The 14413-nt window shown below is 38.4% G+C and overlaps 1 protein-coding gene across 1 annotated transcript; it reads right to left on the bottom strand.

Moving 5' to 3' along the window:
• Positions 1 to 801: 801 nt before the first annotated feature.
• On the bottom strand, positions 802 to 13548 carry LOC109933557 (vomeronasal type-2 receptor 1-like). The gene is given in 6 exon segments (XM_020532573.2): positions 802 to 1185; positions 1187 to 1722; positions 2377 to 2500; positions 6252 to 6479; positions 9142 to 9996; positions 13294 to 13548. Coding segments are annotated over 6 exon segments (2382 nt in total).
• Between the last annotated feature and the right edge of the window lie 865 nt (positions 13549 to 14413).

Genomic DNA, 14413 nt, shown 5'->3' with positions numbered 1-14413 from the left:
TTTGCTATTTCACAATCATTGAAATCAATAGAGAGAAGTAAAGTGACTCACCAACGTGCATTTTGTACCATTGTATAAAATTAAGTGAGAAGAAATTTTTTGACAAACTAAAATTTATTGTTGTCTGGTTCCTCCTTAAAACAATTTAGACAATGGTTAGTAATAGAGTGAAGTAGTGAAACAATTCCCAGTTCAGAATATGCATTTTATTTTCAAAAGTCTCAAATGGACAAATGGAAAGCATTATGATAAAAATATTTCAAGAACATATCACTTCTGAGGTGCTGATAAACTGAAGAAGTGCCACTGTTGAATTTGCCTATATTCTATTTCTGAATGAATAATTCAATTATAATAACATAGCACAATTGTTTGAATTCTAACTTTCAATTTATCTCAGGGCTCAAGAATTTGTTTAAACAGAAAACCAACTACATGCATTTGTGTTAACAAGGTGTACAGCTGGATGAACACAGCTGGCCAAGCAGCAGTCTGAGATAACAAGGTGTAGAGCTGGATGAACACATCTTTTCTGAAGAAGGGTCTCGACCCGAAACGTCAGCTTTCCTGCTCCTCTGATGCTGCTTGGCCAGCTGTGTTCATCCAGCTCTACACCTTGTTATCTCAGACTCTCCAGCATTGGCAGTTCCTACTATAGCATGCATTTGTGTAGCATTTTTACTTTCAAAACAGGCCAAAGCTGTTCATAGATCTATAATCAGACGAAAAATGACACCAAACCAAAGAAGATATCATGAGGGTAACTGAAATCATGTTCAAAGCAGTAAGTTTTAAGGAACTTTATGTTTTGGAGGAAGATTTTGCAGCTAGATGTGCATGACCCATCAAACCACATTTTGTATTCAATTCAGGCCACAGTAAAAGAACGTAACATTTAGGAAAGAAGATGCAAGCAAGAAGGCCAAAGCTTGAGGATAGGATAGCAAATATTTCTATTGCAACTAAATATTTTCCTTTACTACTGAAATAAGCTGGTAGGAAGGATACCCATACAGCAAAAAAGATAAATAGGCTAAAAGTGATAAATTTTGCCTCATTGAAGTTGTTAGGCAATTTTCGGGCCAGAAATGCCAAAACGAAACAGAGAACAGCTAGGAATCCAACATATCCCAAACTGCCAAATAATGCATATTGAGATCCTTTGCTGCATTCTAGAATGATTTTTTCCAACTACAGCCTTTGTGTTTTTCTCCACAGCAATTGGTAACGACAACAAAAACCCAATACAGATACATATCTGAATGAGTGTTGTGGCTGCAACAACCAAACGGTGATGCATGGGCTGGAAGCATTTTAATATATTTTGATTGGGTGTTGTCATTGTGAAAGCCAGTACTACTACTACAGTTTTAACAAGGATGCATGACAGGCACAATGAAAAGCTGATGCCAAATCCTATTTGACGGAGGACACAAAATTTAACTGAAGGCTTGCCAATGAATGCAAGAGAAGTCGGGAAACACAACATTAAAGAAAATAGGAGGAGGAAACTAAGTTCGTAGTTATTAGCTCATACAATGGGTGTATTCATGAACTTTATAAATATCAGAATAGTAGCTGCAGAGATAATACCCCCTAATATTGAAAATAATGTCAAAACACTTCCCAATGGTTCATAAAACGATAGGAACTCCACCTCCTTCAGCACACACCAATCTTTCCTTTTATTTGACCAGTAATCTTCAGGACACTGGAAACATTCTGTGAAACATGAAGAAGAAATTCAATATTTCAAGTAAATCTAAAATTATTATTCAACTTTTGTTATATCTTTTAAAAGGAATAACAGAATTGACATCACATGGTACAAACATATTCTTCACAAAATCAGAAAGTGGATAATTTCTCCAAATTGGCCTTTATTATTCTTTTCAATTTCTGTTGTGATCTTGTTACTATGCCAAAACTATGGAGAAAATCTCTGATTTAGACACAACCAGCAGAATTTCATGTCCTCCCCAAAGCATATTTGGAGGTGGGGCCGTTAAATCAGGCAGGAGTGGTTGAATGGGGACCTTGCCACTTCCTTGCCTCTGCCCCAATAAGGCTGTCTATAAACCTTCCCACCACAATGCTCTTGAGGCCCTGAGGAGAATCCTCTGAACATAAAATAGAAAAAAAGTTAAAACAGACAGCGTTCACAGCTACAGATCATCCTCGTCTGGGGGAAACTTTTCTGCCTGCAGCCAGGTTCAGATCATTGTTGCAGAATCAAGAAAAGATTATGCTAATGAACAAATAACTAGGATATAAAACATGTGACTTGCAGACATAGTCAGTTTTGGTCACAGCATACATGTATAAGGATGTGTCAAGCTTCCAGTTCAAATTTATTTCGATTATATGTAAGTTTACCTGTGCCATTCGATATCTCTCCATCAGCACATGGAATGCAATCAAAGCAGCAGATTGGTTGTCCTTGCTGAACTCTTTTCCGAGTTCCTGGTTTGCAATTTTCACTGCATACAGATTGGGGAACCTTGGCACAGAAAAAGACAATAACACACAATAAAATTAAGCTGAAATAATGTTTGGGAAAATGTATCTTGTTTTTTACAGTGTTAGTGAGCGCAGTTTTAGTTAGCATCACATCTCATTTCAGAGCCAAGTGGCTCTGACATCCATCATGCTTCGAGAGGTTAGTAATTGTACACATTGTCTCCAGCCTCCCAGATTGCCTAGATCCACTATAATTAGCCTACCATCACAATAGATCTACGGCAGACGCCATCTCCCTGGATCTGCACTCATCATTGGGACATCTGTAACAACGATGCCTACATCACAGACTCCTTTTTATTGGCTTTAGTTCCACCTTCAACTCAATAATTCCAATAACATTCATCTCCAAATTCCAAGATCCAGGACTCTGCTACCCGCTCTGCAACTGGATTCTCAACTTTCTGACCCACAGACCCACCTATTAGTAAGGATAGGTGACAACACCTCCTCCACAATAATCCTCAACATCAGTGCCCTGCAAGGCTGCGTACTCAGCCCCTTACTACACTCCTTATACGTTCACGACTGTGTGGCCAAATTCAGCTCTAACTCATTTTACAAGTTTGATGATGACACCACTGCAGGAAGTCAGATCTTAAACAATGGTGTGACAGAGTACAGGAAGGAGATAGACAACTTGGTGGCATGGTGCAAAGGCAACAGTCTCTCCCTTAATGTCAGAAAAATGAAGGAGCTGGTCATTGACTCCCTGGCTGTATCAAGGCTGCTAAGGTGCAGGTGGCCGAAAGCTTCAAGTTCCTATGAGTAAATATCACCAACAATCTGTCCTGGTCCATCCACGTCAATGCTACAGTCAAGAAAGCACACCAACGCCTCTATTTCCTCAGAAGGCTAAGGAAACTCAACATGTCCAAAATGACTTACCAATTTTTATAGATGCATATAGACATTATCCTATCCAAATGTATCACAGTTTGGTATGGCAACTGCTTTGCCCAAGACCACAAGAAATTACAAAGAGTTGTGAACACAGCCCAATCCACCATGAAAACCAGCTGACATAATTTAACATCCCTCCCACCCCAGTTATAGTTTGTTCCACCCTTTTCAATGGGGAGAAGATACAAAAGTTTGAAAACACATACGAACAGATTTAAGAACAGCTTCTTCCCTGCTGTTATCAGACTTATGAATGAACCTCTCATATGTTAGAGTTGATCTTACTCTGCACCTTCTGTAACATTATATTCTGTATTCTATTCTATTACTCTGACATACTTATACAAGGTATGATCTTTCGGGTTAGCATGCAAAACAATACTTTTCACTGTATCTCAATACATGTGACATTAATAAATCAAATAAAATCAAATTAGTATTTACATTGTTCAAATGAAACCTAAAGAGCATATTTAATTTTCAGTGTTAACACAGATGATTGTTTAACTGGTTGTCAGTGTAAGTACTGAGTATGTCTTACCAACACCAGGATGGGTACTGCCTGCGTGCATGTGTGCAATTAGTAGTGATAATGTGAAATGCCATGATAAAGCTTTCTGGCTAACTGCTTGGCTGTCCTCCAGGCTGTTGCCCCTCCTGGCTGCTGGTCATTGACCACTAACCAGTTCAGTTGCTACCAACCAGAGGACCCCACACTTGCTACTGGCTGCATCCCTTTCTGCATGACTTGCCACTTCACTGAGAGAGTGGGGCAATGAGCAAGGTGAGAGCAGAAGCACCAACTGCTGTTTCTGAACATGCCTTTGGTCAATTCACTTCAGGGACAACTCTTGCATGGAAGTTTTATCTTTACTGTATACCAGGAAGTCAACAAGTCAACTGCATCCTGCTGTCATCCACTGGAACCAGCTTTCAACAGAGTTCTGAGATAGTAGGAACTGCAGATGCTGGAGAGTCTGAGATAACAAGGTGTAGAGCTGGATGAACACAGCAGGCCAAGCAGCATCATAGGAGCAGGAAGGCTGACGTTTTGGGCCTAGACCCTTCATCATCCTTCAACAGAGTTCTGCCTGGCTTGTAGCATCTAACACTGCTATGCACTATTATGCATAAAGCTGATGTTCCTCTTGTTCAATGTCCTCATCTTCTTCCTTGGAAGACTGCTCTAGCTCTCCCAACTCTTCAGAGTCCATCACATGCACTCCCAGCCTCTTCCAGTTGTCCAGAGCACACCATGCAGGCTAGGATTATGCAGCATACTCTGTCTGGAGTATACCACAAGGCCACCCGTCCCCTCCCTCCCAGACCAATTCAAGCAACGGACTATCATTTTCAGCAGGTATATCGTCTACTCCACTATGGCACTGGTCAAAAAATGTATCTATGCTCCATCTCAGTCAACAACTTGTCTAATGGAGTCATCAGCCATGGTTGCAGAATGTAGCCCTTCTCTCCCAGTAACCATCCTTGTCAGGCATCTGGACCTTGAAATGAATCATAAACATGGACATTCTCAAGGACATAGGTATCATGGCAGCTCACAGGTAACCTGGCACAGACTTCTACAATATGGTATCGACGATCACAGATGAAATAAGATCCTTTCTAACAGTCTATCATGGCCTGCACCTGGGGGAGCCAGCTATATTGCCAAAGCTCACTGCCCAGGCTGCAGGACCAAATCATCAAATTGGGGGAAATAATCTAGCTAATGTGTTTAAAGCTGTAGCGTTCATTTTCAACTAGCTATTTACTAAATAATGTGAAATCAGTTGCAATAAAGCTTGCAGTATGAGGCCTTAATTGTGCTGATTTTGAATCGCAGCCATCTGTTATTAAGTTATTAAGCAACTAAATGTCAGCACTTTTCCACATCTGATATTCCACTTATTGAGTAGTAAATGTTGATATATGGAAGATTCCTGATTTTAAACTTATTTTTAGTCCACAGTCCATAGGTCTTTCAAGCTATTCAAATTTGTAAGAAACTTATGCAAACTCAGAGATTAACTTAAATTACTTGTATATCTGTTCTACAAATGAATGCTTACTCTTTATGGAAAGTGAAGTTGAAGTTAAGCATTCACCTGGATTTCTCAGTCAAAGGGGAAATGATGGTATTCACCAGAAACTTCAAAAAAAACTGCCTGAAAGATTGAACAATCTCTGTCCTGTGGACTTCTCTTTTTCCAACCTTACTTTGAATCTGCTGCCAAGTCAAGAGGATTTCCAGATATCCAGCAACAGATTTTCATCAAGTAGGGGTATGGCCATTCATGATGAAGTATTCTCCCAGATAGCAAACTAAGAAGTAAATTTCACTGATACTTTTCATCTTTAATACATTTTCATAGAAAACAAAATCAATAATTGGGCCATACGTGTAAGGGAAAGAAGTTGAAATGTTATTAACAATTTCTAAAATTTATTTTTAAAAGATGCGTTTTTTATCACAATGGCAAAGTTTGACATTCACAAATATAAACTTGGTCATAAGGACTTTTTGAACTTAGAACACTTGAAAATCCAGTTTTATCACATTCAACATGGTGTAACTTTCCCAAGATAGGCTGAGACTAACAGTTTAAAAATCCAAGTTCTAGTTAGTGTAATAATTTTTATTTGATTACTATATCAAGGTAGTTCAATAGGGCACCATGAGGGGGCACGTAGAATCTGAATTTCAGTGTGTAACTGCACATAGTTGGACACCAGACATTGTTGTCAGTTTCAAAGGAGTTATAACAGAAACGCTGACAGTTTCATCAATACCCATCCAAAACCTGGTATCTTGTAAATAAACATACCTCTAATTCACCATTATTCCAGATGAGATCCTTCTCCCTAATTGTGAGTTCATGTCCTGGAGGTGCTTTGGCATCATATCGCCCAACTTTCACAAATTTAATTATGCCATCATCAGTTACTTGCCAGTTTATTATGTCATATATGGCTGAAACATCACCATTTTTATCAAAATATCGTTCATTTCCTGATTGGTCAATGAACCTGACTTTCTTTATATAATGTACAAGCTATAAGGTAAATGTACATTAATAAACATTTTTAAACCCAATCACAGCACACAAAGAAGAATCAATATAACAATATACATTATATATATATAAAACAATATCAACTGGCTCTGCCCTTCAAACAGATAATTATTTCTAAAAAGGATTACCAAAATTATCTATTAAAAGGAGATCATTTTGATCTCAATGTTGTGACAGCTGGCAAAGATTTCATTAAAAGTCTTGGATTTGACTTTTTTTAATAAACCCTTCTGTTGAACATGTTAATTTAAAAGAAAACATTATGACATGATTTATGCAAGCAATCGTGTCATCAATGTTTGTTTAAGAAGTTATAAGCTTTTTTTTGTTAACTGATTTCTCCTGAGCAAAAACTTAGAATCAGGTTTGAAAACTGTCACATCAGTTACTCACTCAATCAACATCCTTGCAACTTTCTGTAGGGATTTTCTGCCATCAGTAGTATCTGCTATTTTTAAAAGCTTCTTTATATTATTTTCACCTAGATGTTTTGATACCATTTATACAATTATCCAGTGTTCTGCCAGGTAGTTATTGTTTCCAGAATATGTCAATTTAAATTATTTAGCATGTTTCTTTACAAAATGATCCTAATGATTGCAAGAATACACTTAACCCAATTTGTTAACTTTTCATTTTCTTTTAGATGTTGAATTTGTTACGGTAAGTAATTTTTTACTAAAGCTCACTAATAGCACCACAATGGGTTTCACCATGTGAATGCAGGAGCAAACTACTGCAGATTCTGGAATCTAAACTGAAACCAAAAAATGCTGGAAATCACACCAGACCAGGCAGCATCCATGGAGAATGTGAATGCCTGGAATTTCAACTTACTTAAAGAACAAAAAAAGATGAACAAAATTGCGCAAAGCAAGAGAGTCATATCAGAGATTCCCTGGAGTCACCATTCACTGCCCTTAGACCCATATGCTTAGACAAATAAGAAAAATCAAACCTGATAAAGGAGCATTTCTTTCACACTGCATCAATATAAACCAGCATGTTGTAGACGGTAATTTCTGGCCAACTTCCAGCAATCCCTTGAAGTACTGGATGAGTCAAAATTTCCTCGAAATGAATGTTGAAAAGACTGAAGCAATTGTGTTCAATCTCAACAATGAACTTTGCTTCCTCACCAATGTCCCTTTCTTTGACAGCTGTTTGAGGCTAAACAAGGTTGTTCCCAATCTTGATGTAATATTTGGTCCAGAGAGAAAATTTTAACCCTATATCAGTAATGTCATTTAGGCCTCTAACTTGCCTGACTTCACCTCATCTCAGCTGTTCTGCTGCTGAAACTTTCATCTGGGCCTTGTGCTAATCAAATTCACTCTTGACCAGCCTCCCATATTCTGCTTTCCTTGGTGACTATGTCTTCAGTTGTTTAGGCCCTAAGCTCAGGAATTCCCTCCCTCTGCATCTCAACTCACTTTGTATCTGAATTTCTTTTTATGTGGCTCACTTTCATATATTGTATCATATTAAAGGAGTTATCTAAACACAAGTTAAGACCATAAGACCATGTCACTTAGGAGCATATGTACATCATTCAGCCCATTGTGCCTGCTTTGCCATTCAATGAGATCATGGCTGACCTTTAATCCCCAGTTCTACTTTCCTACCTTGTCTCCATAACCCTTGATTCCCTTACTGATTAAAAATCTGTTGAATATACCTAATAACCCAATGTCTAAAGCCCTTTACAGTAAGCAATTCCACAGAATGACTACTTTCTGAGAGAAGAAATTCCTCCTCATCTTTGTTTTAATTGGTGGTTTGTTGTTCTGAGATTATGCCTTTGGTCCTAGACTTGCCTTCCCACCTATTTTTATGTCATCTGCAAATGTGGCTATTGTACATTCACTTTCCTCATCCAAGTCATTAATATATATAGAAACAATTGTGTCCCCAGCACTAATCCCTGTGGTACTCCACCATTTACAGGTCGACATCCAAAAGATGCCCCCTCTCCATTTCAACCTCTCTGTCTTCTATTACTTAGCCACTTCTTTATCCATGCTGATATGTATTACTTCCAATATCACGGGCTCATATCTTATTAAGTAGCCTAACGTATGGTATCTTATCAAATGTCTTCTGAAAATCCAAATGTATTACATCAATTGCTTCCCCTTTATGCACCTTGCTTGCTACCTCCTCAAAAGAACTTTAATAAATTTGTCAGTTATGAGCTCCCCTTCATGAAGCCATGCTGACTCCGTTTGATAATGATATTTATGAAGTGGTCTGTTGTTGCATCATTTATGAAGGACTCTAACATTTCTCACAGTAGAACTGGAAAACTGAGAAGAATGTGCTTTGCCGGTTTTGGGAGTAGTGTCCTAAAACAAGCACCAAGGCTTTGTTTATCAACGTGCACCATTTGTTTAGATGAAAGCTGTAGACACTTGGAAATAGCCAACATCCAATCAAGCAGCCAAAACACTTCTGGGAGGGTTCAGGCAGAGGAGGCTGCTCCTTGAAAATCATTCTCCAAATGTTCATTTCCATCCACAGAACAGATAATTTATCCTCCATAAAGATTAAAAATCTGACACCAAGACTCTAAAACTCTAACTGATAAAATTACAAGTGCGGATGATAAGAGAAACTGTTACAGAACGAAATCTGAACTAACCTGCCAAGGTTCAAAATCACGTATATTTGCACAGGTTCCATTTTCAAAAGGCCCTTTTCCATTTTCGCAGGCCTGCAAATCATGCAGGGCATAAGCAACTGCATGAACAGCATTGTTCATATTGCAGGACACTCGGAAGTTACTGTCATCCGTATAGGAGTGATTAGCAGTCCTCATATCTTCCAGCCCAGTGCAGATTTCCTTCAGAGCAAACTGACTCATGTTTGAATGCAGTTTATTATCTTCCTGTACCACAGGTGACCATAAACAATCGAATACCTCTTCCCAGAGTTCAGTTATAAATGTATCATGTACAGCATTAATTGGATTCATCTGAAAAAGAAATTCCTGCAGTCCTTCAATGTCACACAAAGGGAGCGTAAGTCCCATTGTTCCAGTCCAGTAGTTAGTGTGTTCTTTTTTTATAATAAATAGTGGACCTGATGTACTCCAACCTTCACTTGCTAGCCATGTTCTGTTTGTTATATTTTGTCTAACAACTTCTTCAAGTAAAGGAACTATATTAGTGTCACAAGAGAAAGCAACTATAACCCTTGCAGTTGACATTCTTATTATGTCAACAACTTGAAGATACTTCTCTCCGGACTTGACTATTGGAATTGTCTCAGAAAAGGCAATACACACACCAAGACTTTCTACATCTTTTCTAAACATCTGAGCTGCTTGTATGGCATAATCAATATCATCTGCTAATATTCCCACCCACTTCCAACCAAAGTGCTTAACCAGAAGGACAAAAACCTTGGATTGAAACATATCACTTGGCATTGTGCAAAAAAAGGATGGGAATTCTTCTTTATTGCTGAGAACTGGAATAGATGAAAAGTAACTAATCTGTGGAAAACAAAAAAAAAGTAATTAATAGCAGTATTCTTAAACTAATGCAGATCTTATTTCTAACATGATACAGCTTCCAACTTATGAAATTCTGGTGTTGCATAAATTGAGTTCATTTACAAAATGATTCCAGTCATTGGGTGATTCAGATTAAGATTTATACAGTTCCATGAAAACATGTGTGTCACAGAAACATATATTGCTACAAATGATGAATATAAATTTGGCAATGGGTTTTCTTTTAATTAGGTAGCTCATTATACAGTATTAATTCTACAACAGTAAATACTTGCCAATTTGAACCCAATGTAAAAGAAGGAAATGATTTGAATTTGCTAAATGATCCAAATACAATGATATTAGAGATGGACCCACCTTTGATAATTTAAGAATTAAACTACATTGACATCTTATCAAGTTTGTTTTTTTCATATTGCAAGCATATTTCATCTTACAGAGTAGAAATCAGCAGAAGTCTCAAAAGGCCATTGCAATTAATAACTTGTTGTTAGAATGGTACATTTGAATGTCACTCTTCACAGTGAGACAGTGGAGCTATACATTGTCCTTTACTAGTTTAAATTAGACACAGACTCACCACTCCCTCCTCCAGTTCATTTAAGCTTTTAGAGACAGCAGAGGTGCACTCGCAAATAGGTAAATAGTAAGTGAATGTCCTAGCTAAAGGACACTGGAACCACTATGAAGGAAAACCGGAAGTGAGGTAACCCAGCTCAATGGACCCCAGAGTTTAAAAACCAGGCGGGAAAGCACACTGACGCTTCATTGGAGGCTGCACTGAGGATGTTACCAAGCATGGTAACGAAATGTCTGCGAAACAACAAACCAGCTCGGCGAGCCAACCAACCGCAACACCCGCAACCCGAGAGACAGATCTACTCCAAAACCTTAGAAATTATTTTGTTTATTGCAGCATTTACACAGTTGAATTAAAGAAGAAAACAATTAGAATAATAATGAAGGAACTTTCTCTTGTTTCTGTTTAATATTTGATTTTGGAATCTGCCTTTGCAGCCCAGTTTCAGATATTCTTATGCACCTTGATTATACTAGGACTGTTAAAATCTTATCTCCAAACCTTGCAGGGATCATATTTTCCTGGTTTTTGCATCAGCTAAGTGAATGTTTATAACTGGAATGAGAATAAAACATTAATAGATAGCTATTTTGAAGACTAGGAAGTGGAATAAACTTTGATTATGACCCTTACTTAGTACTGTATGAACAATGATTCATCCAGGGCAGATTTCACATGTAGAAATCAGAACTGCTGCCATTTCATGCACGTGGTAAATCTGGCATGATGACATTGGGTCATAAAACTGACAATAACTCACCAACAAAAACAGAAATTACTGGAGAAACTTTACACTCTGTGGAGAAAAAGCAGAGATAATATTTTGGGTCCAGTGACCCTTCTGCAGAAATAGAACTCATTAATTTCCCATAGTCTGGTAGTTGGATGAGCAACAAAACTGACAGCTAATTCACCACATTTAAAAACCAATTGACTCAAATATTACATTACCCATTCTATAGTACAGTTGGAGATGTAAGGTGGGTGAGAGTGGGCAGGCCCATGATTTTGGAGAGGGTACCTCATGAGGAGGTTCACAATGGGGAACACCCTCACCTTACAAGATGGTACCCCCTTTTTACCTTTCCTCCCCAAATTCCAAAACTTGACTCACCTCCCACAGCTCCCTAAAGTGCCAATCCCTTCTTGCCAAAATGCCCAGACTCACCAGTAAATCATGCTGTTTTCTTTGTGGGAGTTCTGACGCTGCAGGGACACTAAAATATGTTGGCCAATCATATTGGTCAGCAGCTCTCTAGGATGGGGTTTCCTTCCATGAAAAGAGCAGATCACCCACTGAGCTCATTAATGCCTCCCACAGCATAATATCAACATGGGGCAGCCTTTGTAATGAGGAGTGAGCATTATGGCCTGCCCCAACCTGGTAAAAATCAGCCCCTGTTCTCTATGAATTGTAAGACTGTAAGCACTCAAGCAAAAGTTCCTTTGTTTAATATTTCTGGTGACCCTATGAGCCGACGTGAAGAATTTGCTGGCATGGAAGTGCAGTTACTGCCGGAAGCAGCCCAGTCATTCTAATTTATTCACATTGTGATCCCATGACGTCAATGGATATTAACTTGGGTCTGAGTGAAAAGGATACTAGCTTTCCTTCCAGATGAAGGTAAGATCACATCTCCTCTAAGCCCAACAAAGCTTCCCTCGACGTTATATGAAGATACTGGTGTTGGACTGGGGTGGACAAAGTCAGAAGTCACATGACAGCAGGTTATAGTCCAACAGGTTTATTTAAAGTCACAGATTTTTGGAGCGCTGCTCCTTCATCAGACGAAGGATGTGCACTTCAAAAGCTTGTGATTTTAAATAAATCTTTTGGACTGTAACCTGGTGTTGTGTGACTTCTGACTTTGTCCCTTGACATACACTTTTCTTCTTCCCTCTTGTTAGATTCGTCCAAAAAAATCCTTCCTTTGCTACTGATGGGGACATCTGGTTCCTGAACTCAAATGCACCTGCTTGGGTTCATGCCCATTTCAGGAAGGAAACAGATTGGTGCATAGAGATGAGGCCCAGAAGTTAAAACATGCGGACCTTTGCTTTAGCTGCCACCAATGCCTCACTTAAAACCCACGGGGAGTTAAATTTGACCCAGCTCATTTCAAATATGTTGACAATCTAATCAAAAATAATGAACAGAGGAAAGCATTGTACCTACACTTATCTTAACAATGACGACAACTTATATTTATTAAACCTTTTTAATGTAATAAAACATCCCAAGACAATTCATGGGAGCATTAGAAAATAATATATGATACTGACGAGATTACAGAGATAGAGAGAGAAGAAGCCAGGACAGATTTAAAACTGAGGTTACAAATTTTAAAATCAAAATGTTGCTTAAGTTAAACCAATATAAAATCAGACAGTGCTGGGATAATGGATGAATGGGATTTGCTGAAATTGACGACAAAGGTGGCAGAGTTTTAAGTGATCTCAAGTTTAAGTTCACAGCAATAAATTGACTCAATAGATCCTTATCACTCCCTCCTAATAACCACCAGACGTTTGTTTTTGCTTAGGTCGATTAGGGACATTGTAACAGCCACTTTTTAGTTAGTTATTTCTTTAGACATCACAGTTTAATATCAGTAGAGCTGAAGTTTTAATCAGTCTGTCTCTTTCATGTACAATTATTGAAGCACAGTTCCTTGACTTAAACATGATTCACTCACCTGTGGAAAATGATAGATCCCAAGTATTGAAGCCATTATTGAGATTGTTGATGTTGAGGCACCTATTACAGCAGCTAAGGAAGAATTTAACTGGCACTGGTAATTTGGTGTGAATTTCTGCTGTCCAGATATCAGAGCAAACGTATCCTCTATAGCTGTAGGAATATTATAGCAAGTATCATAGATGGCATAGCCCAGAGTTATATTTGGCAAGAATGTTCGATTTTTATTTATTTCATTAATTGTGAAGATCATTCCTTGCATCCATCGATATGTCCTAATATTGAAGCTTGAAAGCAGAAATTAACAGTAACTATAATTAACATAATCTTAAAAATTCAAAATTGAGCATAAAATGCTTAACAGGGAGGCAACACATAAAATGACCTGAAGAGGAATTTGGCATGGGTATCAAAGAGTGTCAGGTAGAAATGTAATGGACCCCTCACTTCCCCCACTTTAAACAGGAGGTCCTGTTGGATGGGGTGGTCCAGAAGAGAGATGTGCTCCCACTGAAGGATTGCCAGACAAGGCTGCACCTCCAGAATCTGCCAGCCTGGTCTGCCATCACCAGCTGGGTCAGTGCCATCTCCAGGTTGTGGAGGAATGGCCAGCAGTGCTACAAGAAGGTCATGCAAAGAGGACTTAGCCAAAGCTACAGTAAATGAGGGTGTTGCGTGGGTTAACATTAAATAGCCTGGATTCTCTAGAAAGGTTGGAAGAAATTTGAGTGGATACCTATCCCAATTGGGTTAATAAGACAAGTAAGGTTAGCAACCATGGATTATTATTCTTAATGTCCCAATCTTTTTAAATATGGGGTTGATGCCAGAAGACTGGAGGAGTACAAATGTTAAAGCCTTGTTGAACAAGGAACAGAGGAGATTTATTTAAATGGCCAGAGATGAGGGAATACAACCATTTGGATTGACTCGAGGTGCTGGGATGGTTCCCCTTAAAGTAGAGAAGGCTAAAAGGAAATATGATGGATATATTGAAAATTCAGAAATATTTAGATAGAATATTGGAGAGCAATTGTTTCCTGTAGATGAAGGACTAAATGTGAAAGGACACAGCTTTAGGAAAATGGCAACATGGGGAACTTTTTAATACAATTGGT

Source organism: Rhincodon typus, chromosome 13 (assembly GCF_021869965.1).
Source record: "Rhincodon typus isolate 14 chromosome 13, sRhiTyp1.1, whole genome shotgun sequence".
NCBI classification, from domain to species: domain Eukaryota; kingdom Metazoa; phylum Chordata; class Chondrichthyes; order Orectolobiformes; family Rhincodontidae; genus Rhincodon; species Rhincodon typus.
The sequence above is the reverse complement of the archived record's forward strand: the minus strand, read 5'-3'. Positions and strand labels throughout refer to the sequence as shown.